A 27125-nucleotide genomic window follows, 5' to 3' on the forward strand; every position below is an offset into this window, starting at 1 on the left:
TCTGTTCTTCCCATTGTTTTAGATGGGAAAATTGAGGCTCAGAGAAGGGCAGGGATTGTCCCCGCTATTCAGAAACCGAACCAGAACTACAAACCAGGACTCCTGATGCCCATAGGTCACCATCCTCTTTTCTGTTCCATTTCTCACCTCTTCAGCATCTCTCCCTTTTGGAAGATCCTGTCTGCATCCCCGTATCCCAGGATGGCACCTTCTTCTGGAGGTGCCAGTCCTTCTGTTTGGTGTCCAGGTCTTTTCTGTCCCCCGCCCCCCACCTGCTGATCCAAGTGTTTCCTACTCAGGTCAGCCCCTTTCTTGTTTACTCATGTGCCCAAAGAAATCTCTGGATCTCCTTCCTCTCCACAGTATTCACCCTCCCAGCCTTCTTTCTTTCCCAGATCCTGTGGATTCCTTGGAAGATGCAAAGATCATGCTCTCCTTGGAGCTTCAGGCCCTGGAGGATGGGGGTGTTTGAGCTCTTGCTCTTTGAGGGACCTGCTGCCTTTGACTTTCTGGGCGTCCAGAAGTGGGAGCTATGGTGGGAGGACCCCCCAAATTCCTCAGAAGCTATTTGTGCTCACGGCCCTGAGCATGGAACATCAGATGCTTTCCCTGTCCCTTCTCAGAGTACTACCTGTGGCCCCTTCTGAACTTGTCCAGGCTGATAGGTGTGGTGTTTTTTGTAGCCAAGACTGGGATTTTAATTATTTTTGCCTCCTCTGAACTCAGTTATGTACGTGTGTGTGTGTGTGTGTGTGTGTGAGAGAGAGAGAGAGAGAGAGAAAGAGAGAGAGAGAGAGAGACGAGTACATATAGACTGATAGCAAAAACTCTGTCACATCACTCCTACTCTCAGCTCCTGGCTCAGTAGGTGCCAGTCAGGATATATATGCGTGAACTGTTTCACACAGTGGGACATTGCAGTTTTTCTTGTGGGATTTGTTTTGTCCCATGGCAAGTAGATAATTTTGCATCAGGGTTCAACTTGACTGATGATTGGCAGACAGGGGAAGAGACTGACTTTGGATGGTTTGCCCTTATCTTCCCAGGTTCAGGCTGCTGTCTTATGTACAGAGGGCTCTTTATGACAGGGCTGACCAATTTGAGGGCAGCCTGTCGTTTTGGTAATTGTTGCAAACCATCCTGGAGGACCTGGTTACTCCTTCTGGGAGATCTTCCTGTTTGGAAGCCAAAGCCCCAACTCCCTTCCTAAACCCCCAGTTCAAACCCTGACAACTGACTTAGACCCCTCTCTCTTAAATTCTGTATCCGTATGGGTTTTTCCTGCGTGAAATCTGTTCCCACCCTGGAGCAGCATCAGGGGCAGGAGGTCAGGGTTCTGTCCTCAGCTTTACTATTAACTTGCTGTGTGTATCTTTGACCACCTCCCATCTCCCTACTCGAGCTCCCCTTTCTCCATCTGTGAAATGTGGTCTCTGGTCCAGTGATACCTACCATAAGTGAGTCAGTGTGGAGGACAACAACCACTTCTGTTTTCCTTTCCTGAGGCAGGAGCCCTTTGTAGCATCCCTGGCTGTGAGGGCTCCATCCTGGACACAGCCCCAGATCAAGGGGGCATTGTCCTGCCCAAGTGCAAACTCTCCTTTGGAATAGCTGTAACCAGTTCTAAAATAGCTCCTGACATTCTGCTTCTGCCCAGAGAAAGCCCTCGTATTTCATCTGCTGTGGATGCCAGAGACGTCCTGATTTTCATTTTCTATAGACCCAGATGTGTAGAGAGAAGGTCAAGGTTAACTGCCGGTTTGGCCTGAGCTTTCAAAGTAAATTACTCTCTTGCACAAGAGGGGATTGATGGAGTACGGCAGCCTTTGGGGCAGAGAGAGGGGAGCAACAGCTGGGCGCTGCTTGGAGCTCGTAACTGAAATGGACAGAAAGACTTATCTAGGAAGGTCTAGTTCTGTTCGTTTCTTTTGCTTTAGAATATCATGAAGCGGGAGAGAAGCCAGAAGTGGAAAAGGGGTTTGGTGGTGATGGTACGTGGTAGCAACTAATGATCTTTGCTTTAGAGGAAATAGTGTGTCTCCTGGGAGCAGCAGAATGGAGCTGTTTCCCGAACGACCAGCTCTTCTAGGTGCTATAGGATTCGGCATTCGTCTGCTGCCTTTCAGGAACACTCTGCCAAGTTTCCACACAGCCCCTTTGTGTTTCACTCTCCTGCAGATGCACAGTGCTCGGCTTGGCCCCCAGTCCCTTTAAATGTCAGCTGGCCTCGAGAGAGGAGGCTGACTTCTCACAGCACTGAGGTTCCATCTCACATCCCAGAGGGCTGGAACGTGCACAGACCACGTCAGGCTGCTATCTGGGGAATCTGGCATCTGGAGCACACACAGCTTCTTTCAACAGAGCTGACCAGTTCTGAGCTCAGCTTGTCACTCTTATAATTGCTGAGAATCATCCCAGAGCACCTCACTGATCTTTCAGGTACAAATAACTACAGAGGCTGTGGAGGGAAGTCAGACAACGGACTTTACCCAAATGAAAACTGTATTCCTTGTGGGTTTGGGGGAAGTTTCTCTGATAGTAACATACCCACTGTTTTAGTCCTTTAACTCTTTGATTTCTCCACTGGATTAAAGAATACAGGATTTTGAACTCAGAAGGTTTATCATCTGCTAGAATGTAAGTCTCCGTAACTCATACTTGCTTATGCTGGGTGTACCACTGGAGCCGGGTAGGGCAATGAATTTGTAAAGGACACAAAATGCTTCAAGGATTTGAGCATTCCTTTGGTTAGACAGCTGGCTTCTTGGAAAGTTGCAAAACCAAGCAAGAAAAGTCAGTCTTGAAGCCATCTTCATTTTAATTTGGGGGTGCCTCTCCTTCCTAGTCCCAGTCTGTTTAACATCCTGGTTTAATTCTCTGGTCTGTTTCACATTCCAGGCTTGGGAGCTGGCTATTAAAAACCTGTGTTAAAGAAATATGATGCAGTTCCTCCCCATTTCTGAGCCTTAATCTCTTATGAAAATGACTTCATTGGATAATAGCAGCTTGCAGTAGAAGTTGGGATAATGGAATACCAATGGGATAAGAAGGTGGGATAATGGAATACCAATGACTTTAATTTTCAAATATCAAGAATTTTTCCTTATTGTTCAGAGCTGAACTTTATTCTTAGAACATCCAGAAATCAAAACTTCCCTCCTCCCCCCACCCCCTTTTTTTGGCTTCCTGGTGGCAGAGTCTTACCCATCAGGAAGTGAAGGACCCTAGAAATGTCACCAGGGAATGACTTACTTCCCACAGAGGGGCTGGGATCCTTTAGATTGCTAATCCCTTCTTAGTCTGCTTGCCCAGTTGAAATTTGATGCTGCTGGGGAAGGGTTGTTGATTTACCTGAGCAAATCTGACTTCCTGCATTCCTTTATCATCCTAGGCTTGCAGGTTCCCAAGGAGCCCAGCGGAGGAAGGTCTGGGAACAGAGGCCTGGGTTTTACTTGAGTCTCTTGCCCTAAACTCACTATGTGATCTCAGGAAAGTGGTTTAACCTCTCTGGGCCTTAGATTCTCCATCTGTGAAGTGAGGGCTTAGATTCAGAAGAGGAAAGGTCAATGTGTGTCAGAAGAGCATTTCCCCTTCCCTGGCCAGGGCAGACATTGCTAATCAGTCTCTTTTCCTCAAAGCCCATACTGTGCCTCAGCTGTTTCTAAATGCTGCTATTTAAGTGGAGTTAATGGCATGTTGAATCTCATCTGCAATGGAGGGGATAGATACTTTATTAGGTCTTTCCCAACTCCAGTGTCCTGGGGTTCTGTGAGTTTGTTTGGAAGCTTATATTGGAAAGACCTGGTTAGTAGAAGCGTGTTTAAATAGGCAACTGTATCTAACTTGTGATGAGGTCACTGCTTTAGGGACATGTTCATACTCTAATGCCTTCTCTCAGACTGTGTTCAACCTTTAATCTGTTGGCTCCAGTGACACCATAACAAATAATGGAATCAGGAATGAAAAAGCAGAGGCCCATTTAAAGGATAACCATCTTGCTTGCTAATTGTACCTTGTCCACGGTCAGCTCTTACACAGAGATGGCATCAGGATCTCATCACTGAAAAAATGCCCTGAAGCAAACTTGGCAGCCAGAAGTATGTCCCATGGCAGCTGAATGATCATGAGGGTGTTTGCAGTGGGCTCTGAACTTTGCATATATCTGACTGTATGCCATGTATGGGGATTCCCAGGTGGCGCAGTGATATAGAATCTGCCTGCCAATGCGGGAGACAGAAGACTCCGATTTGATCCCTGGGTCAGGAAGATCCCCTGGAGGAGGAAATGGCAACCCACTCCAGTATTCTTGCCTGGTAAATTCCACGGATGGAAGAGCCTGGCAGGCTACAGTCCATGGAGTTGCAATGAGTCGGACATGACTGAGCACACACACACACAGGCGATATACGTGTCAGAGTCAGCAAGGGAAGAGCTGATGCCCCCAGGAGATCACAGAGATCTGCTTCACAGAGAACCTCTGTCCTCATGCCCAGGGAAGGAGGTAGCCTATACATCTCTGAGTTCCTGTGGCTAAGGAGTGCTTCATGACCTCTCCTCCCAGAAATGTCTTAGAGTAGAAACCACATCCTCTTCTCGCATATAGCTGAAGCCTTGGCACTTGGAAAACAGTCAGAACGTGTTTGCTAAATGATCTACGCATGTCAGAGCAGGAAGGGTGCCACAGAAGTTATCTAGTCCAAGCCCCGCCTATTGTAGGTACGGAAACAGGCCTGGGAGAGGGGCTGTCAGTTGCGAGAGGGAGGGATGCAGACGGAGCCCAGTTCTTCTCCGAGTTCTTTTCTAGTTCACCAAGCTTATTTTTCCCCTTGACAAGGAAACATTTTTTTCTTAATACTTGATCCTTCTCTACGATAATATCCCTCTTGAGCCAAGATTATCAGTCTCAGTTTTGGAGGCCAGTACTTATTGAGACCGATAATCTGCTGGAACTTGCTGGGTTGTAAGTGTTTGTTTTTGTTTTTTGCAAATCTATTTTTGTAAATTTTCTTCCTGAATTTTTGCAGTTTTAAAGTAAGTGAAAAATATTAAATATGAAGGTGGCAGTGGGATCCAGCAGGGCAGTAGAGGAGTTAAAAGGATACGTAGCATGTGGCACCATTAGTGCTCCCGTGGCAGGCAGAGCCAGTCTGTGTTTAAGAGCCATGTCAGGCTCTGTCAGTTGAAGTTAACAGAATGAATTAAGTCACGTGGGCTGAACCAAGTAAGGACCTATACTGCTCTTTGCAGTATAGTATCAGCACTTTGCAACTCTGTGGACTGTAGCCCTCCAGGCTCCTCCATCCATGGGATTCTCCAGGCAGGAATACTGGAGTGGGTTGCCATTTCCTCCTCCAGGGGATCTTCCCAATCCAGGGATGGAACCCATGTCTCCAGTGTTTCCTGTATTGGCAGGCGGGTGGGTTTTTTACCACTAGCGCCACTTAATGGAATATATTAATTCCTGTCATTGCAGTGGACTTCAGGTGTGGTGTGATCTAGAGGTTCACATTCTAGACTGAGCCCCTAAGGTAGCAAAGAAATGGTTGTAGCTCTATCTGATCTCATGTCCACACCTAGATCCTAGAAGAGAGAGAGAGTCTGTCTCTTCTGGTAGCATCTTTATAAGAGAGTAGAAACTTGTTTCCTGTACACTCTAGCAAGACTCCTTAGGTGTTATTGGCTCAATTTGGATGTAACCATGCACACTTGTCAGGAGGAAGGGCTCTGCTGAAGGACCTAACCTACTCTGGAGCTAGGGATGGGGCCAGGCCACTCCAATCACAGGAGGAGCAGTGTCTGGGGACAAGAATCTGGATCCTCTTGTGGGGAGGAGGGGAAATAAAATCTAGGGATGAAGCCAACAATTGTCAACTCCAGAATCCTGCTGACACAGCGTCCCAGGCAGTCACTACTGGGGCATCAGATTTGGGCCTCGAGGCAGAACTTCTTTGCCATCTTGGACTCAGTTCTGGCTACTGAAACTGCAGTCTGGAGGTCCCTGTTCTCATCCCAGCCCTGCCACCCCTGGCTGAGACATTCCCTCTGCGGGTCTCAGTGTCTTCCTGGGAAAAGCTCGGGCGCAAATGCTTCCAGCATAATTTAAGTAGAGGGTTAAGACGAGGAACAGTTAAAAGCTGCCTTTATTTCATCTTATGAGTTCTGCAGCCGCCTGCCTTTCCCCTCACAGAGCTATCCCTCTCCCTCATCCCCCTGCCCCCCATTAAAAGGCAGTTCATTGAAAATTTCTCTCAAGCTGAAAAAGAACTTCTGTCTCTTCAGCTTCCACTTTTTTTTCTGCCTGGCCCTTCTTAGCTGGAGGAGGCGGAGTGTTCATACTTTGAAAGCTAGAGGAAGCTAAACAATTCCGCTTGCTGTGATGGGTGGGTGTGTATTTATGACTGTGTAGCTTTCTCTCCATGTGTCTCTCTCCTCTCTCTTATCTTTGGATGGTTCCTGTTTGCTGCCCTCTGCTGAGTATAGACAGTAGAGAGAAGGGGAAAAGCAGGCCCATTTTTTCCTTCCCTTGGGTTCTGAGAGAATTCTGAGCTTCATATGCTAAATTGTCTTCAGATTTCTCAGATGGTAGAAACTACAGTATGAAATGACACCAACAACACGGTGATGATGTGGATGATAATGAAGATAATAATGTTAATGATAATGATTAACAGCAGCCACTGTTTGTTTAGCACTCATTCTGCTAGATGTTAGACTAATAAACCCTTTACCTGTACATCCTGTTAAGTACTCACAATTATAAACAGGTGGGAACCAGTGAAGGCATGGAGGCTCACAGAGGTACAGATATTTGTCCAAGGATGCACAGCCTGTGGTTGTTGAACTGGTATTTGAGCCCATGAGTCTCTAACCCAGAGCTGAGGCCAATCAGAGGCCCTGCTTTCCATGCCACCCCTCCACCCCGAGATCTGTGCAGACGGGAGAGACCATGGCTCTCAGACTGAACTTCCTTGGTGGCGGAGGATGAGCCCACAAGGTCACTTGGTGACCTTGAAGAGGAGCCTTCACCCTACCCTGCTGAAGCCCCAGTGGCAAAGTGACTCCCTAGTGCCCCTGGATTGAGATTCTGTGGGGCAGTGTGTAGGGCTGTAGTTTTGGAGCTGCACTTCCTGATTCAGATCCCTACCCTTGGGCAAATCACTGGACCTCCGTGCCAGGGATTCTTGGCCTGTGCAGTGGGCATCATGTTAATTGTATAGGGGTGGGAATTCTGAGGGTTGGATGAGTCACTGCAGGTGGAGCCCTGAGCACCAGGCCTGATACAGAAAGCACTCAGTGAACGTGGTGCTGCTGCTACTTGTGGCCAGTGCCTGGCTCAGAGTAGGGGTCCATCTTTGTAGCCTCCCTGTGGCAGAAGTAGGGAGAGATGCTTACACTGTCATTGTGTGGAAGGTGGATAGGTGGTCGGCCTCATGGCACAGACTTCACCAGTGGAGGAGGGCCAGATATATCTCTAATTATTATTTAGGGGTGGGAGAAGTCATGCATGCACAGGCTGCTCTGTGTACCCCACTGCCTGACTCTTTAGAATCTGAAGTAATCATTGGCTGTGCCCACCTACTTCCTCATTTGGGAGAGAATACAGATCCTCTGCATCCATCTAGGTGATATTAGCCACTTCCAGGAAGCATTCTTTGGTTACTCCAGCCACCAGGAGTCACTCACCCTGCCTTAGTTCCTCTGAGCCTTGGCATTCTCTGCCCACTTAGACCCAGAGGCCCTTCCAGGAAGGCATGGTCTTGTCTGTCTGTCTGCTTCTCCCTTCCTGCCCCTGTCCATGTGTTCCATGAGCCTCTGGACCTCCATGTACCTGCTCCCTTGCCTTTGACACCATTCTTCCCTGCCACCTGGCCCCTAAACCCGACTCACCCCTGCTGGGACAGCTTTAGGAAGCAAGTCTCTCCTCTGAGCCCCTTATGAAAGTGTATCATGCAGTGTAGTCAGCGTTTTTGATCTGTCCAAACCATCTGCTCCTGAAAGCAGGAGCAAGCCTCCATTCTAGTCACCCTCTCTTGATTGCCCTAAGTATTTGCTGAGGGACTGAGGAGCAGGCAGGTGAGTGAGTGATGTGTGCATGCTAGGTGACTGCTGGCCAGGTCCAGGAAGCCTGGCCTCAGAGAACGGGTCTTTTGCAACTGCAGGGCGCTTCAGCATCCCCTAGGAGCCTGTTAACAGTGGAGGCTCCAGGGCCCATGCCCAAGGAGCCTGCTTGAGCCTGTCTGGGGTGGGCCAAGGAGCCTGTATTCAGTAGATCCTGCTGAGAGTAGAGCAGGGAAATCTCTCCGCCCACATCCCCAGCTTGTCAGCACCCCCAGAAGGTGGACCTTGCCTTCCTTCCCAGGTGCTCACTCCTCCCCTCCCAGGAATGCTTTGAACAGCTATTCCTGGGGAGTGCATTTATCTGCACTTTCTCTGAGTTGCCAGCCGGTTCTCCCTGAGGGACTCTGGTGTCTGTTAATAGTGGCACAGTGTCAAATGCAGACAGCTCAGAGTCCGGGATTGGCATCCGGGATGAGCCATGCATTTTGCAAATCACTTTGCAGTGAGGGGCAAGGACTCTCTGGGGGCACTAATGCTCCACTTTCCATTCATGCCTGTGATCTGCTGCCCTTCCAGGATGGGTGCTCTGCCATCCTGCTGTGGGGATGGGGTGAGATGCCCACAAAGGGGGCAGGTACTAAACTCAGGGCCTTCTTGGGTAAGGGTCACATCATGGAGACCCTCAGGGACTCTCCCTTGATCTGGAGACAGCATGCAGTTGTGAACCAGCCCCCTGATTCCCAGACCCTGCTCTCCTTGCTCCTAAAATGAGCACAACCAGCACCGCTTCCTCATGTCATGAGCAGAGAGGTTCCGTGACACGTCCGGGGCCACAGAGCTGGGAAGTGATGGAAACAGGATCCAGACCAGGTGTCTCCCCGGAGCAGAGCAGAGCACACAGCCCGAGGCTTCTTCCTGCTGCCTCGCCACCCAGTGGACCTCTGACCCTGGGTGACTCCATCCTCTTCTCCAGACCTGAGGAGGCCACAGAGGGAGGTTATCGTGAGAGCCCCATGAGCCTGGTTCTTGGGTCTCGTGTTGGCTCTGGAATGCTCTTCCGTGAGCTGGCTGCCTCCGTGCAGGGTTGCAGCAGGTCCCACAGCTACCTGGGAGCCTCACTCCTGGGCAGCTTCCCTAGAAGCCTAGTTAACCAGGGTTGTGTGTTTGGGCTGGTCTGCCTCCTGGAGGAGGAGAGGCCAGGGCTGTGGAGCAGAGGGGCCTGGCGGGGCTTTGGAGGAAGGGGTTTCTTAAAGGGAACAGGTTGGAAACATCTGGTGGCGGAGTGTGTGTGAAAATTACTTCCTGCTGCTGAAGCACATTGTATGCGTTCAACTGAAAACTGTAATTTTTGCATGTCTCCTCCTGAGTATTGATCAGTCCGCTGCTGACAGTTAAAATGTGTACGTGTACGCACGTCTATTTGTGAAATAACCAGTTTCTAAATTTGGCACCTAACTTTGGTGAAAAGTTAGTGACTCTGTGTTTTTGAGACACCAGGGGCTGCAGTTTGAATTCCTAGTTATTTTAATTTTATTATTATTTTATTTTATTTTATTCTCCTTCAGAGAACTTTTTACTTATTACTTTATAATATAAAGTAATTATAAACTTCTTATTACTTTATTTCACCTTCGTATTATAAGGTGATAATACGAAGGTGAAATAAAAAAACACCTTACATGGTGCTTTTTTGGAGATTGCAAACTGGTGGCCTGTGGGCCACATGTAGCCTAAAGGTGTGTTTTGTATGGTTAACCCAATGCTGGCCATATATGGTTGGGTGTCTCTATTTTTAAATCTTAGTAAGTTGTCAGTACATAAAACATTGAAATACTTCACATTAAAAAAAATCTTTTCGTGCTCTTGGGAAAGAATGGAAGAGCCTAGCATCACAAAAAGTGGCTGCATCTGGGAGCAGCTGCCCCTCTAGACAGGCTCCAGCTCTTGAGTTGGCCGCCGTCCCCACCACACTTTGTGATCTCAAACCTGGCTTCTTCACCTTTTCATGTAACTGGCCTCTGGGGACATTTGAGTTTGGGAGCCCTACTTTATAAAACTGTGTTCAGTTTGTTCTCTGCCTCACAATAGAGGCAGGATGAAGTTTATGATACCCACTTGACAGATGAGACAACTGCAGTTCAAAGAGCATGAGTGAGCAAGTAAGCTGAGGTTGGTCCTTCTGAGTGTAAACCTAACGCACTTTCCAGGGGAGTGAAAATGTGGTTACTTGGAAATGTAAAATATAAGCTTTAGGCTCTTGAACAGACTCAGTTAAGTTTCTACCTGAGTGACTCCTGCTCTGTGTGAGCCTAGGAACCACTTGCCCTGCCTCTGTCTCTCTAGCGGTTCTGAGTTTGAGGTCCACCTCGTCTAACATAGTTCGTTCCAGCTGTGTCAGGGGCCGCCGTTGGTTCATTGGAACTAATGTGAACACAGAGTCTACTGTGTTTTCTGCCTGTGTTTCTTGGCATGTTAGGGAACCCCAGTATGTACATTCCTGGTATAGGGGGTGTGTTAGGAGTCTGTGAAATGAGAGGAAAGACGCCTTTCCCAGCAGAAACGGCCTTTGGGAGGGGGGCCTTCAAAGGCATCCAGGGGCATTTCTGGAAAAGAGAGCCTGTGTGAGGGCAGTTCACTGAATGCAGCCACCTGGGTCTCTGAGTAAAGGGGCCTCTGCCACAGAGGAGTGGCTGCAGCTCTGTCCAATCTGTCCCCGCCCTAGCCCCTTTCAGGAACCTTCCCTTAGTGGTTCTAGGTGGCTGCTGGTGGGGCGGTGGAGGGTGGGGGTTGGGGCCAGTCTGTGTGCTGGCAGTCCTGGGCCGAGAGTTTGGTCTCTTTCTGCCCTGGCTCCACAGTTGTGCTATGCTATGCTATGCTATGCTAAGTCACTTCAGTCGTGTCTGACTCTGTGCGACCCCATAGACAGCAGCCCACCAGGCTCCCCCGACCCTGGGATTCTCCAGGCAAGAACACTGGAGTGGGCTGCCATTTTCTTCTCCAATGCATGAAAGTGAAAAGTGAAAGTGAAGTCGCTCAGTTGTGTCCGACTCTTAGTGACCCCATGGATTGCAGCCTAATAGGCTCCTCCGTCCATGGGATTTTCCTAGCAAGAGTACTGGAGTGGGGTGCCATTGCCTTCTCTGACAGCAGTACTGGTAACCCCCATTAATCATTACAGTCTTGCTGCCTGCTGTGCCCCGTGCCCATCTTCTCTCTCCACTGTACTGAGTGCCCTTCTTCTCGTGTTCAGTCATGTGGGTTCTTTACCACTCTGCCACCTGTGAAGCCGCTAAGTGCTCTTACTGTGGTCGTTTTGCAGATGGCGAAACAGGGGCTCAGGAAGCATGAGTAACCTCTCAGGTCTGCAGAGGAAACACGTGGTGGGACCCAGACTCAGACTTCTGACTCTCAAACCGTGCTTAACTGCCTCTTCACTACCCCGTTTTATTGACGCCCGTGGCAAGTCATTTGACCTCTCTTGGCCCCCATTTCTTCACCTGTAAAGTGGGGATAATAGCTTCTTGGCACGTGAACCAAGGACAGGTACAAGAGCCTTGTAAACTTTCATACCTGGAACTCTTCCTGTGCCCTTCCCTTTGGGCCATTGCCAGATCTTGCCATCTGCTGGGTGAGCTTTCCTACTGGGAAGGCCAGAGTCGGCCCCACACATCTGGGGTGCACCTCCCCTGACCTCCCTGCCCCCAGCCTGATTCTGGCTAGGCCACTGCTCTTCTCCTCCCCTGGCAGTGGGAGAGGCGGTGGAGCCCTGCCAGGAAACAATAGGGCACATTAAGAAGGCTGGCAGGTGCCAAGAGAGATATTAAAGGGACATTTGATTGTTTTCACCCTAATTGTTGGGCTTTTGCTCTCTCTCTCTTTTCTCTGTAGGAGATAAGGGGACCACAAACCCGGGTGTGGATTTCTTCCCTTTGTAGTTGATGGGGGCTCTCTTTGACTTTGGGTGTGATACACCTCTTTCAGCCCCTCTGATTCTCAGCCCTCTCTTCTCTCTGTGTGTCTCTCTTCCTCTTCCCCTGCCCCCTCCCCAGCTGTCCCCCCTCTGCTGTGTGTGGCTCTCTGAGCAAATATGATGAGAGATGAGACTGCAGAAGCCATCTGCCTACCACTGTGAAATCCACGATCCTAAGGGGGACTGTTTTTCATCTTGCTCCGTCTCCCTCAACTGCATCCCTGCCAAATGGTCAGCCATCATTGGCTTGAACACCTCCAGTGATGGGAGCTCACTTCCTTTAGCTGAGCAGAGTCCTAGGTAATCTATTGCTGCTCAGGGTGGCCTCAGAGGATTTCTCGAGTGTCCACTACCCATCTTTGCAGGCTTCTCTCAAATCTTTCCTTTCCCAGAAAGTCTTCTCTGACCTTCCTGTTAGAATTAATCTCTGTCTCTTGGAAATGCGTATAGAATTTAATTTATACAACTTTAGCGGCACGGATGTTGTCGTGCTGTTTTGCCATTTCTCTAGGCAGAGGGAAGTTATACTGAAGGAGCTTTCCCAGCAGGACAGCTGAGAGGGCTTCCACTGGAAAGAACAGGTCCCAGTGAGCTGCTATGTGGGCCTAGGCCTCCTCCTGTCTCTAGAAGTTCTACCCCCAAACGTGGCCAACGTATTTTATGTATTCTTGCAGTCCAGAGAATATTTTAGGCTTTACAGGCCATACGGTCCCTGCCACGTCTCCCCAGCCCTGTCATTTTAGTGTGAAAGCAGCTGAAGACAATATATAAAGGAATGGACATACCAATGAAACTTTATTTGCAAAATCAGACAACAGACTGGTTGGCAGGCCCTGGTTTGTTGACCCCTGTTCTGTTCTCTTCCTAGTGGAGGAAATGCCTTCAGTTGCTGTGTGACCTTGGGCAGGTCTTTTTCCAAGGACCCTCATCTCCCATTAAATGGATGAATGGTTGAACCGTGTCCCCCACAAAAGACATGTTGAAACTCCAACCCCCAGACTCTCAGTATGTGACCTGCTTGGAAATAGGGTCATCGCAGATGTATTTGATTAGGATGAGGACATGCTGGAGCAGCATGGTCTAGTGTGAGTGTCTTGTGTAACTGACTGGTTTCCTGCTGTGAGGAGAGACACAGAGAGGGAAGACAGCCGTATGGAGTCGGGGGCAGAGATGGGAGCTGTGCTGTCCTAAACCAAGGAGGCCTGGAGCTGCCAGCAGCGGATGAGGCAGAGGCGCACCCTCCCCTGGAGGCTTTGGAGGGATCATGGCCTTGCCAACACCTTGCTTTTGAATTTGTAGCCTCTGACTGTATGAGACAGTCATTTTCTTTTTTAAGCCACATAGTTTGAGGGAGTTCTTTACGGCAGCCCTGGGAGGACCATTTTCTCATCGGATTGTTTTATGCGTGTCATGAGTGTGTTTGTGTGAAGACGGACAAAACACTGTTAGCAAAGGCAGAGATGATTGTCCTGATCTAGTCCAACTACTTCAACTCCTCTTTGGTTTATGAGGAAAACGCTTACTTCCTATGGAGGATTAGCTTATTACCCTGTACATATGTATTCTTTAGCTAAAGCCATTCTCCTTGTCAAGAGATCAGCCTTTTTTTTAAAGGGAAAAAAAAAAAAAAAAACCACTTAGCCATTAGCCTTGAATACCAATGAGTAAACATGTATTACATTCTGCCTTTTACTTAACTGTATTGTCTTTCTTTTTTTTTTTGGAGTTCCAACTACCCTGGTTTCAACCATTTATTTCTGTTTCTGGGCCCCCATTCTGTTGATTTGCGGGTGGGGGCAGTTATTACTATGTGATAGGTACGGAAAACAGCCCCTGCCTGCAGAGAGCTCCTGGTCCGTAGGGAACACAGTCAGGTTCCCAGTGGCGTGGTGCACAGGCAGTGGGCGGGAGGGGGTCAGCCCGGCGTTGTGTAGTACCAGGAGGAGGTCAGGAAGGATTTCTGAAAGGAGGTGACTTTTAGGGTGGCCCTGAGGAAGGTTAGGAATTTGGTGAAAGCACCCATGTTGGAGCTGAAGTCTGTCAGGTGGCAGAGTCACCGAACCTTCGGATGCCCAGTAGAGAGTAACTGCAGAGAGTGACGGCTGGGTCACAGGGGCTCTGACTGGAAGGCAGGACCTCAGGACGTGGGGAAGCTGGGGATAGAGTTTGCACAGATCACCTTGGCTGGATCTGAGGTGTGCCTCACAAAGGTGAATGTGGCAACGGCAGAAGGCACCGGAGCCCAGAGCAGCAGGTGGAAGCCTAATGGGAGTGGAGGGAGAATGAGTCCATTCATTCATCCACTACACCCTGCTGTGGGCCAGCCCCTGTGCCAGGAAGACCACCAACATGCATGACTCACAGCCCCCGAGCTTCAGACACTCATGATCATGACTCCTCTGCAGGCTGCTTTGGTAAGACACAGTCCTAAGCATTTTACATCCATGATTGTTCTTAATCTTCACAGCAACTCAATGGCCAACATAAACATCCCCATTTTATAGATGAGGACACTCAGCACCAAGGACATGAAATGTTGCACCCCAGTCATACAGCTGGTCACTGATGGAGCTGTGGTTGGCCTGCAGGGTCCTGCACTTTCACCACTATACCAGCTGCATCACTCGGGATCCAGTGGGATCTCGCTCTGGTAGCACAGGTGCAGGGTTCTATGTGAGCACACAGGAGAGCCAGTTAACCCGGATGGGCAGGGGGTGGAACAGGGAAGACTTCCTGCAGGCGGGACTCATGACCTAAGTCTTTGAAGGCAGAGCAGGGCTGGGGAGGGGTGAGGAGCAGAGGGGAAGCACAGCCAGAAGCCTGGAGTGGGGAAAACCACGTGGTGTGTACAGGGTCTCCTGAGTTCAGTGTTTTTGGCCCCTAAAAATAAACCCAGGAATGGGCCTGGGAGAGGCTGGGATGCTGGTGGGGCCAGGTCCATAGGCTAGATTCCAAACAGTGGTTCCCAGAGATGTAAAAGGTGTTAGGCAGAGAAATCAGGTAACCAGATTTGCTCTCTGATGAGTCCTGGAGATCTAGAATTGAAAAAGACCTAGAAGTCATTTATGTCAGCCATTGTCAGATGTCTACCCTTGAGGCCAGGTGGGACAGGGAGCTTCCAGGATAGCACTGCAGGGCCAGAGCACTCCAAGCACAGGACGAGACCCAGAAGGCTCAGTCTTTGGTTGTGGCTTTGGGGCCTGTAGTTCTATTTCATCCAACATGTCATGATCTAGCAGATTCTGACTGAATCCTGGAATATGCCCAGGCTGACTCTGTGCTAAACACTTGACATTCCAGGAGGAAGGGTCAGGGTCTCTGCTCTGTGCCCCAGGAGCTGCTGGGCCTCTGGGCAGGTGGTTCTGGGCCTGGGTGGGGAGAGGATGCACAGTAGCCTTTGAGCTGATCTGTATGCTGTCTCCTGTCACCTCACTCCCTCCCCACCTCACCCGCAGAATTATGAGGTCACAGATTTACTTGGGTTTGAATCCCAACTCTGCCCTTTACTACCTTTGAGACTTTGGCAAAGTTATTGAACTCTGTTAAAATTTTTATGTAAATCAGGATTAAATTAATTCATATACACAAAGCACTTGAAACAGTGCCTGGCATATAAAAAGTGGTACATAGATGCTGTTATAATGTGAGGTCCAGAATTTCTTAGCCTAACTCCTCTAAATGAGGCGAATTTTAGGATTTACAACTATGTTAGCCAAGGTTCACTGAGAGGAGCGAGAACCCACCTGGTGATCTACACACAGAACTTTAGTATAAAGAACTGTTCACTGAAACAGACTGGAGAAGTGAAGGATAGGCTGTTGCGAAGTAAAGCGAGCTCTAAATGTGTTCTGAAGAATGTGGGAGTAGCAGGTATAAGAGCATTCTCTAGCCTTGGCAGAGATAGAATTCCCAAGGAAGGGCTCCCTCCTGGGCTGAGAGCACTCAAGGAAGATCCTCCCCTTCCCTCACCCAGCTTCCCCCCTTGCTGAGATCTTGACTTTGTTTGGGAGGGAACAGGTGTGCTTACTGAATGGCAGAGAAGGAGCTCTGGTGCCACACCAGGGAACTGTGCTGGAGAAGGCTCTTGGTGGTGGGGTAAGCAATTCATGGTGTGGTAAGCTGTTCTTGGTGAGGTGTCTCATGGAACACATTCAGCTACCAAACTGCCCAAGGGAGTAGTTGTTAAGGGGAAGCTGCTGGTCACGGAAGCTGGATAACGGAGAACATGTGCTTGCTACCGGAGCCTGGACAGAGGTCATCTGTCCAGTGGCCTACCTCACAAATACACCAAAACCAGGATGAAAACAAAAACAAAAAAGCTTTCCTCTTGCAGTGTCTCTCTAGCATCTACTGATCGCTGTTAACAACATGTTATCTGCAAGGGAAAAATATTTTTTTAAGGGTCCAGATCCTTTTTCGCACAGCTGTCGAAGAAGGTAGATTTGAAGTCGAGAGGCAATAAATTGACCAGTGGCATGAGAATCTTTCTGAATTGGGACAGTTAATACAGTGCACACACTGGATTCTGTAATAGCCCCAGCAGGGTCTCTGGTCGCTCCTTACAATCATGACGTATCCCCCCCAACCCTTGCCACCCCCAACCCCATCCCCTGCCGAGGCAAAAATGTAAGAATATTCACACTAAGTGAATAAATGAAGATTATTAAGTAGCCTCGTGTCCATTCAGGTCAGGTTTTGTCATTAAACGAGTTACTAAAAAAGCTTTTGGATTCCGAAATCGAGGCTAAGGGATTGTTGACCCATATTATTTTCATTACCTTTCTCCACATAGCAGCCAGAGTGGTCTTTTGGAAATGTGAATTGTGCTACTGGCTCTCCTGGGACCCATCAGCGGCTTCCTGTTGTTCTGAGATACAGATTCTGGGCCCCTCTCCACACTGCCACCTCCACCCTCCATTCTGCTGACCTTGAACAAGCCACATAGAGCCTTTTCACACATCGTTCTCACTGCATGTCTTTCGGTTAAACTGCCCCACCACACATGCACATATGCGCAAACGGCTTGGTTAACACTGCCCCACCTTTGATATCTCAGCTTCACATGTCCCAGCCTCAGGGGAGCTTTCTGATCCCAAACCCCCACCATCACCTGTGCACCCACCAACTCTCACCCTCCTCAAGACTTTTTTCCTTTAAAGCGTCTTAGTTTGTGATGCAGAGAAGGCAATGGCACCCCACTCCAGTACTCTTGCCTGGAAAATCCCATGGGCGGAGGAGCCTGGTGGGCTGCAGTCCATGGGGTCGCTAAGAGTCAGACACGACTGAGCAACTTCCCTTTCACTTTTCACTTTCATGCATTGGAGAAGGAAATGGCAGCCCACTCCAGTGTTCTTGCCTGGAGAATCCCAGGGACAGGGGAGCCTGGTGGGCTTCCGTCTATGGGGTCGCACAGGTCGGACACGACTGAATCGACTTAGCAGCAGCAGCAGCAGCAGTTTGTGATGATGAAAATAATGATTAGTGATTAATTAATACGTCTCCCTACTACACCATCTACATCCACCATCTCCCTACGACTCTTACAATCTTGGACATGAGTTTGAGTAAACTCTGGGAGTTGGTAATGGACAGGGAGGCCTGGTACGCTTCAGCCCATGGGGTCACAGAGAGTCAGACACGACTGAGCGACTGAACCGACTGACTACACCATTAGCACCCTGAGGACAGTGGCTGTGTCTGTTTTCTCCCTCATTATTTTATTCCCTGTACTTTTACACAGTGCCTGACGTGACATACGTGATCAGTGAGAAAATGAGCAAGCAAGCTTGGATTGGATCCTGAACTAGAAAAAGATGAGCATAAAGGGCATCATTTAGAATCAGTTGGCAAAATTTGGATATTGACAGTAGACAGTCATGTTGTGTCAGTGTTAAATTTCCTGCTTTTGATGTCGTAAGTCATAGGAAATACATACCAAAGAATTTAGGAATCAAGGATTCTTATGTCTTCAACTTTCTCTCAGATGTTTCAGGAAAAAATTATAGATACGGATAGATGGGGAGGGGGGAAAGCAAGGCAAGAGGAGGGTGGGAAAGAGACAGCAAACATGGATGAAAGGGTCGTTGTGCATTTCTTCTCTGTAAATTGGAAAGTATTTGACAACAAAACGTTTTTTGAAATGTGGTGAGTAGAAATTAATGAACATAAGGGCAAAGGGATGCTAGGCGGAGGATCCCCTCCCCTCAAGTGTGAAGGCCAGAGGGCAGGAGTGGGGCTTGATCCCTTTAGGGAAATTTGAGGAGGGTTTGTAGCTAGAGTGTGTCCTGGGGCTGAGGAAGGACCAGGTAGGGAGGGAGCCGGAGCTCTCATCTGGTCAGCCTGAGGGACTAGAGTGCTCAGCCCATCAGCCAGCCTTCCCTTGAGTTGTCCACACCTTCCCCTCACCTCCCCCTCGACTTCCATGTGGTGATTACCAAGCAAAAGCCCGAAAGCATGAAACCTGGGTCTCCTATCTGACTTTTCTTTTAGTTTAGTAACAGTGAAGCTCTCATCCAAGTATGAGGATTACTCCCTCTCCCTTAAAACTGTGACTTTCCTGCTGTCTGCCTGTGTTGAATGCACCATGTGGTTCCTGTTTTGGTTTTATATTACCATATAAAGTGTGGTGGCTTAACACAGCATTGATTACCTCACAGCCTCTGGGGTTCAGGAGTTTGGGCTTAGCTGAGTGGTTCTGGCTCACCAGGTTACAGTCAAGATGATAGCTGGGGCTGCAGTCCGGTGACGTCTTGACCGGGATTGAAAAGTCTGCTTCTGAGATGGCTCATTCACCTGGCTGTTGGTGGGAGGCCTCAGTTCCTCCACGCCTGTATCTCTCCCTAAGGAAGCTTGGGTATACTCTCTGCATGGAAGCTTGCTTTTCCCAGAGCAGGTGATCTGAGAGAGAGAGAGCAAGCTGGAAGCCACGAACCTTCTATGACTTAGTCTCTGAAGTCACACAGTGTCACTGACACTTTATTCTCTTAGTGAGAGTGAGTCACTAAGTTCAGCCTACTTGCAAAGAGAGGAGAACTAGTCCCCGCCTTTTGAGGGAGGAGTGTGAAAGAAAACTATCGAACAGTTCCTGAAGGCCCTACTGTGTGCTTGGCATTGTAGGTGGTTGAAGGGATCCATGGCACGGATCATTCTGTCCTCTGGATGTTTTCATCTGTTTAGGAAAGTAAGATGTGCTCTGAAACTTGTGATAAGAACCAAGATATCCATGGCAAACCAAGTCAGAATTGATAGCAAAGGAGGGCCCTTTATAGCAGGTGACATCAGGCCTGGGCCTTCAGGGTGAACAATAATTCCCTTGGTTCTTGACCCTGATGGTCGGCACCATTGTATGCGACAAAGAGTACTGATGGTAGCGTTTGGTATTTTCACCATGATGGGCACTGGGCCGAGCAGGACTGCCTTATAGCACATCTCCATTTGTGAATAGCATTCCTTAGAGCTGTGAAACGAGGCAGTCCTGATGCTGAGAGCTTCATTTATGTTATCTCATTTATTGCTTTGAACATTCTTACAACATTACTGTTATTATTCCCATTTTATAGATGACAAGGGTAAAGTTTAGAGAGATTAAATGACTTCTGTAAGATCACATAGCTGTAAATGGCAGGGAGTTAAGACCACAGGCCTTGTAGGCTTAAATTCCAGCTCCCTTACTTTAGAGCTTTAGAGCCTTAAGCAAGGGACTTTAACCTTCCTGTGTCTCAGTTACCTCATCTGTAATATGCGTATAAAACTATTTAATGTTCTCCACTCAGTGCCTGGCATGGGGTCAGTATTAGCTATCGCTGCTCTCATTATCAGCTCAGATAGGCAGCTGTGCTGTCCTCAAGTTCTTCCCATTAGTTTGTTGTAAAGGGTTGAGATGAGAACCGCAAGTGGTAGCTACAGCCACCCCATCTTGTGCAGAGACCGTGAATTTGAATGGAAAAACAACTTGTCCAGGCTGAACATGCCAGCAGGGCTTAAGTGACTGTTTCCAATTTCTGCTTTATTTCCAGGAGAAAGTGAATGCTTCAAGAGGGATACCTGCCCGTTGACTCCTCTGTGTTGGAGGAGGGCCAAGGGGTGGCCAAGCTGGGTTTAGAGGCTAAACTAGAGTTGGCAACTTTCTTGGGAAGTGCTTTCCCTGTTGAGAAGCAAGGAGCACTGTATTGGATCTGCTGCTGCTGCTAAATCGCTTCAGTCGTGTCCAACTCTTGTGCGACCCCATAGACGGCAGCCCACCAGGGTCCCCCGTCCCTGAGATTCTCCAGGCAAGAACACTGGAGTGGGTTGCCATTTCTTTCTCCAATGCATGAAAGTGAAAAGTGAAAGTGAAGTCACTCAGTCGTGTCCGACTCTTAGTGACCCCATGGACTGCAGCCCACCAGGCTCCTCCGTCCATGGGATTTTCCAGGCAAGAGTACTGGAGTGGAAGAAGTGCCATCGCCTTCTCTGTGTTGGATCTAGGTCAGGATAAAAGTCTGTGCTGTGTGTCCTTGAGCCATAATTGGCTAACCTAAACCTTTCTGGGCTCCAAGGGCCTCTTTTACTAGACGAGCTTGGCAACCTCTCCCCTCCAGGGTTCTCCATCAGCTAGAAGATGGGTGTTTTGAAACCCTCCATACAACTCAGGTGCTAGCCTTTGGGACTCTTCATTCTCTTCCAAATGAGTCTGGAGGAATTGTGGCTACTTTAAGTACTTGGAATACAGAAATGCTGTTTGATGGGAGTCACTCCCCCTACTACCCACGCCCTCTTTGCTAAAACATTCTGGAGAAAAATCAGTTTCAGTCTTAATTCTGAGGATCAAAACAGCTTCCAAACAAAATCAAGAACCAGGTGGATCTCTTTTTGAAAATCCAAACCTGATACTCAACCTAGGGGACGTATCTTTTAGAATTAGCCTTTTTTTCCTTCTTTAATGAATTGGCATTTGTCTTCTGTGCCAGTTCGTTATGGAATTCATCCGAATGTTTCATTCACTGTGATCTCAGAAGCAGTGTGCACTCATGCAACACACCCACCCTCACCCACCCCGCCCCATGGGAACAGCAGAACCTAACTTTGAAAAAAAACTTCCTCCTTTCATTTTCTCACTTTGAACTAAAGTGCTTCCTTTTTTGTAAACTTAAAAAAAGAGGCTAATTTTTTTTCTTTTTAAAATTTGGATGTGCATGAACCAGTTTTTAGAAGGATTATTGCACATCTCAGTGTATCCATCACCCCCCGGAGGCTCTGAGTGAGTCCCCTCTGAATCATCTGGTGGCGCAAAGCGATGGACCAGGCATCTGGAGGCTCCTCAGTGTCTCTCCTCCATTTTCTCCTTGTTAAGTTGTACTACCGGTGAGATGAAAGAGGGAGAGGCTGAGGGAAGAGGAGGAGGAGGAGGAGGAGGAGGAAGCGAAATGTCAGCCAGGAGCCTGGGGCTGTCAGCGATTTCTGCTCCCCAGCTGTCTGACCGAAGAGCAATTACCTAAGCTCAGAGCCCCCATCCCATCTCTGAAATGGGGATAATGACAGCAGTTGCTGTGTCTCAGGGCTGTGGCCATGATTACCTGAGAAAATGTATGTGGGGGAAAATGTGTGATAAATGCCGTTATACTCTTGTTGGTGCTGAAATAGGATTGTGTACATGTGTAACTTGTGTGATTTAAAAATATATATTTTTTAAGGGTTGGTTTTATTTGTAGAAACAGAGTTTGAGTCGGAAGGGAACCTTAGAAATCTTTCAGTAGGACGTCTCACCCTGGGGAGGCGTCCTCTCCGCAGCAGCCTTCAAAGGTAGTCATCTGGTCTTTGCTTGAATAGCTTCAGGGACGTGGAGGCCACCACCTCTCCCTTTTCTTCGTTCTCTTCATCACCCCAACGCTTTCATTCTTCCAGATACAGGACAGACAAGTGATTTTTCTTTTCCCCTAGATAGACAGCAAAAGAATAATGTCACGGTTAAAAATGAATGAGCGTGCCGTGGCATGCATTATGCAGATCTGCCGTCTGTACATATGGCTGCTGCAGGTATATTCGCTGCTCTCTAAACCATCTGAATTGCTTGTTTGAGGGGATCTGGTGTTCTCTTTACCAGAAGCTTCTAAGTTATGAGGACTAAGCCTTGCAACAGGGGGAGGACCCAGCAAGGCCCCCTTTGCTTTGAATTCCTTTCTTTTTTTCAGCTGGGGGTTCTTCTGGCTCTAGGTAGATGCGAATTTATCTGAGGAGTAGTGTGTGGCAGTAATTGTTACCTTCTCTCCTTTCCCTCTTGACTTTTCCCTCTGAAGTAGGAAGACAGGGGCACTTGGTGGATAGCCCCTTGGCCTCAGGCCTGCTTTTGGCATTAGTCTTTTCAGACCTTTCTGCTTAGGATGTAATGGTGAGGACGCAGGGGCTGAAGCTGGGACCACCTCAGAGATCATCTCCAGCCAGCACTTTGCAAACTGTGGAAGTCCACCTGGGTGCTTCAGGGATTTGGTAAACATTCTTTCAAATTGTGTTGATTCTTTTTAAAGCTATAATAACACGGAAAAAAAATTAAAACCACTCATTTTTGTTTTATACTACCTTTTTTCATGTACGAGGTTCCCAGCTTATTCTTCTAACATCTGTTTAATCGAAGAGAATTCCTGACATTGTAGGGCAGGTCGTGTTAAAAAAAAAGTCATCTACTATCCATTACATCAGAAAAGTTTTCTCAACATTGGGCGACTAAAGTGAAACAGAGAAATGATTCTTTGAGGCAGGTGTAAGTTGCAAGTTGTTGCCTCTTAACTCCTGAGGTCAAACTATTTGTGTTGATCGAAACAACCTCATCTGTCCTCGCTGGTTAACTTCACAGTAAAAAAATGTTGTTAACTTGAACATTTTAAATGTATGATAATAAAATGTAAATTCCTGGCTTAGACTTTACTCACTGAAAACCCACCATCCTTTCAAAAACCATAGAACTGGCATCCCTTAGTATAGTTTGGGTTCTCTTTTAGTCCATCATCACTTACCTATTAAATTATGTCCCAGGTAGGTTGGATAACTACATGATACTTGCATTAGAAGACCTGCCTGTTGGCAGCTACATTTATATTTTCATGTTCATGTCCAGGCTACTCATTTTCACTTGTGAGTGGACCCTGGCAGATTTTTCCCTTCTAAATTTTGTTGACCTCTGAAAGAGAAAAATTCCCCTCTCCTGTCCTCATGGGTGTGAAATTCTTTCTTCTGTCCAGGTGGTGAGGCTTTAGTTATAAGGATGTAACCTTTTACCTCCTGTCCAGTTTCTTTCCCATGCACTCAGAGGCCTGTTGGGCAGTTTGCCCTTAAAAGTCACTCCAGCAGCCGTGGAGCCCTTAGGATGAGGACTAGATCGTGCCCAGGCCTCCTGGAGGCTGAGCAGCCCCATTTCCTCCCCCTCCCTTCTGTCACTGGGTCACTTTCCCCGTCTGTCGGTCTGTCAGACCGCTGTACTCTCACTCCTCTCCTTCCCAACCTTTGTGAACTACAGTGGCTCAGCATCCCGATGATGCTGACGGAGCCCACGGTTTGTCTGTTCTGAGGAAACTGAGGCTGTCACCCAGCCTTCCTGCTCACGGCGTGTGTGGCAGGGGCAGTGGGGGTGCAGGGCCTGCCACCTCTCCCCTTGGGGTTGGCATCTGTGCTCTTTAACGTTTCAGCACCCCAGACCTGTCTGATGGCATATCTGTCCCCCTCCTTTCTCATCCCAGGAAGGCAGGTAGGAGATGGAGAGAGTTCCAGCTTGCCTCCTAAATAAATAAAATCAGTGAAAATTCCCAGCGCCCCACAGTCAGCGCATCCCTCCTTCCTCCCCGCACCCAGCCCCTGCATCAAAACACATCTGGTTAGGGGGCCTCTCCCTCCAATATCACCCCTTCCTCAGCAGGCATAAGAGCCTGGGCTTGAATTTTGGCTCTGTCATTTGTTACGGTTGTGTGAAACCTCAGGTAAGTTGCTTGATCATTTTGAGCCTCAGTTTTCTCACCTGTGAAATGGAAATAGTTACCATCATCATAGACATGCTGAAGATCATTGTGAGACTATAGTCAGGAGGGCTCTGCTTGGCCCTTTGTAAGGGCTCAAAAACAGCTGTTAACTTTTTGGTGATAGTTGGCCTCTGGAGCCTGTTTTCCTTTCTACTAATAAACTGCCCAGTTTTAATTTCCCTGTTTTACCCTGGATAGTAATGTTGGGGGTGAGGCTGGAAGAAAGGAAAGCATGCCATGGGCTTTGTCTCCTCTGCTCCTCCTGCCACCTCCTTTCCCTGTCCTGGCCTGGCCCTCCTGTTTGATCAGGAGCAAGGCTGTCCAACCTCCCACAAGCAGAGAAGGATCCTTGGCTGTGCTCTGGCTGTGCATTCAGCCCTCTTGGAACAGGCGTTTTCAGCCAGTGTTTCCTAGCAGGCTCTGGATATCTTCTCCCTCCCCACCTTGTAGGTCCCTCTCTCATTTCAAAAGCCCTCCCAGGACTTCACGATGAAACACTTCCACCCTGGGCAAATCATTTTCATTGAATTCTCCAGTTCACTGTCTCCAGCGCTGAAGAGAGACATTTTAATTAATTACAGTCCCCGTGGGCTCAGGGATCAATAGCAGTAAAGAGCCGTGGGATGAATTCCTAGCCTCTGCTCTGTTTCCAGCTCTCTCATTGACCGTGCACCACTTGTTCCAGCCCCCTGGGGCTCGGTTTACACCCTTCTAAAATGGGAGTGCTTTTTTTCCTGGAGCATTGGGCGCCTCCAAAAAGGTGTGGTGAGCGGAGGCTTGTAAACTGTAGAGTGCAGGCCACAAATAAATGATTACTGAGATTGTATTTATAGTTGTATCAAGGATGATTCTCTTCTGAGCCATTTCTAGAACTTTTTGGCTTTTGCTTCTTGATACCTCAAGCCCAACTGGCAGTTTTCTGAGCCTGAGAGAAGCAAGCAGCCCAGGCAGAATAAGGCAGGCAGGTGTGTAGAGAGGGTCCTGCTCTCCCAGCCCTGAGTTTCTCCTACAGGGAAGAGCAATCCTGTAGTGGGACCTGGGATAAGAAGCCAAAGTCTGGGATTTTCCTGAGAGTCCTGGTCCCTGACCATTCTGATGGTCACTGGCACCGAGCCTTCACAGTCACTAGCAAAAGCCTCTTCTTCCTGCACTGTATTCTACACACAGCAGCCAGGGTGATCTTTCTGATGATGTTCAAGTCTGGTCCTGTCCCTAAGCCTGCTCTGAGCGCTCCCACGGCTTCCCACAGTCTTCAGGATAAAATCCCCAGTTCTTGGTGTGGCGACCCAGGCCCTGCATCACCTGGCCCTGTCAGCTTCTCCAGTCACTGTCTCCTGCTCTCCCTCCCCCGACTCCCTGGGATCCAGCATAGCCCATCCAGTTCCCAGACACACGTCCGCACCTAGCCCCCAGGCCTTGGACATGCTGCTGATTGGAAATTCCCCTGGCGGGTCCTCCACGTGTTTCAGGTCTTTGCTGAGATGTCGCTTCTCCCAGCAGACTTCCCTGACCTCCCTGTTTTCCTCAGTCTGGGTAGGTTCCCTGACAGTCTGTGCTGGTAGATGTTGTGGCCCCATCTGTATCCCAGGACAGTCATCCCTTTCCTTGACAGTTTCCTTTCCCCTTGCCTATCCCCTCCTACCATGCATGAGTATGAGTCCCTTGAGGGTTGTGCCTGTGTGACTTGTTGACTGCCATGACCCCGGCCCCTGGTGTGCCTCCTGCCACAGAGTGCATGCCAAATGGTTGAGTCAAGAGTCGACTTAGAATGTGACCATTGGATGAGAAATCTGGAGGAACAGGATCCCCTGGCCACTTGTCCGGCTCCATCTTCCTGACCCACTCCAGCCCAATGTGGAATTTCTGTGGGTGTGCCAGAAATCTGCATGTTTAACAAAGCACACACCCAGGTGCTTCTGATGCAAGTTTGAGGTCCTCCCAGTGATCTGGTACAAGCCTTGCGTTTTGCAAAACAGGAAAGTGAGATCCAGAGACAGGATCTCAGTCCCCACCCCAGCCCTCCCTTGTCTCTCTCTGTTTCTCTCTCTCTCACACACACACACAATTTCTATGAGCTGAAGTAGGTCCAGTACGTTTTTCACTCCCAAAATGCGATCTTCAGGAAAGCCATGGGAAGCACACGAGAGGGAATTTTTGTCTTTTGTCCCTGTTCTTGCCTTAGATCTGAACTAAGAACATGTGTACACCCATGGCGGATTCATGTTGATTTATGGCAAAACCCATACAATATTGTAAAGTAATTAGCCTCTAATTAAAATAAGTAAATCTAAAAAAATGGGAAAACTTGGCGTGTTTTTATTTTCTTTCCATAAAAAGTACTTACCTCAGAATATGGACTACTTATTTTTAAAATTTGAAACAATTACTTTCACTCAAAGATGTGTGTAATTTTTTAAAGACATAGGAAATCCCTGAGGTTTCATTTTTCCTGTTCAGAAGTGATTTGTAAGAGAGTACAGATTATCCTGCCTGATGACATGGCATCTATTTTTATCCATGTGGGCATGCTGAGAGTGAACTGGGAGGACATATCTACTGTTGCTTAGAGTACCCGGTGACGCTGCCTCTCTTTAGAGCTCACTAGAGAGAAGCCGTGTAGCAGCAACATGTGTTTGTAATTCACTCGACCAGCTCATTAGGACAAAACGGGGAGGAAGACTCCACCACGTGGGACAGATAAAGTGGAGCGTGTTCAGAGGAAAGCCCTGGAGACACCAGGGAATGAGGAAGGGATAAAGAAGCTGGGCTTTCAGATTTTCATAGAAGAAACTGAGCCCGTAAATGCCTGAAGGGCTGGGATGGAGGGAGAGGGCATGAAAGAAAGCAGAGCCCCGGCCGAGGGTGGGAAGGTCCTCCCACTAAGGATCAGGAAGGACTTTCCACTGTCCTCAAAAGTAATGAGTTTTCTCATCAAGAGAAATTTTCCAGGCTGGGGCTGTCTTACAGGCCTGTCACAGAGTATCTTGGCTGAGGGCTGGTCTGGACTAGATTAAGTCCAAGTCCACTTCTTGCTGACTTGAGAGCAGATCCACTGCTCACAGATCCACTCAGAGAGCCCAGTGAGGGGAGGGTTCCCAGGTGGAGGCTGTGGG

At 48.5% G+C, this 27125-nt stretch overlaps 1 protein-coding gene across 1 annotated transcript in view; it reads left to right on the forward strand.

Moving 5' to 3' along the window:
• GALNT10 (polypeptide N-acetylgalactosaminyltransferase 10) overlaps window positions 1–27125 on the forward strand; it is a 227036-nt gene that overhangs the window by 979 nt on the left and 198932 nt on the right. The window contains exon 2 of the mRNA XM_010829397.1: window positions 156–299. Coding sequence (XP_010827699.1) covers window positions 156–299 — 144 coding nt within the window. The remainder of the gene's footprint in view (window positions 1–155; window positions 300–27125) is intronic.

This window comes from Bison bison, unplaced genomic scaffold, assembly GCF_000754665.1.
Source record: "Bison bison bison isolate TAMUID 2011002044 unplaced genomic scaffold, Bison_UMD1.0 scf7180017864505, whole genome shotgun sequence".
NCBI classification, from domain to species: domain Eukaryota; kingdom Metazoa; phylum Chordata; class Mammalia; order Artiodactyla; family Bovidae; genus Bison; species Bison bison.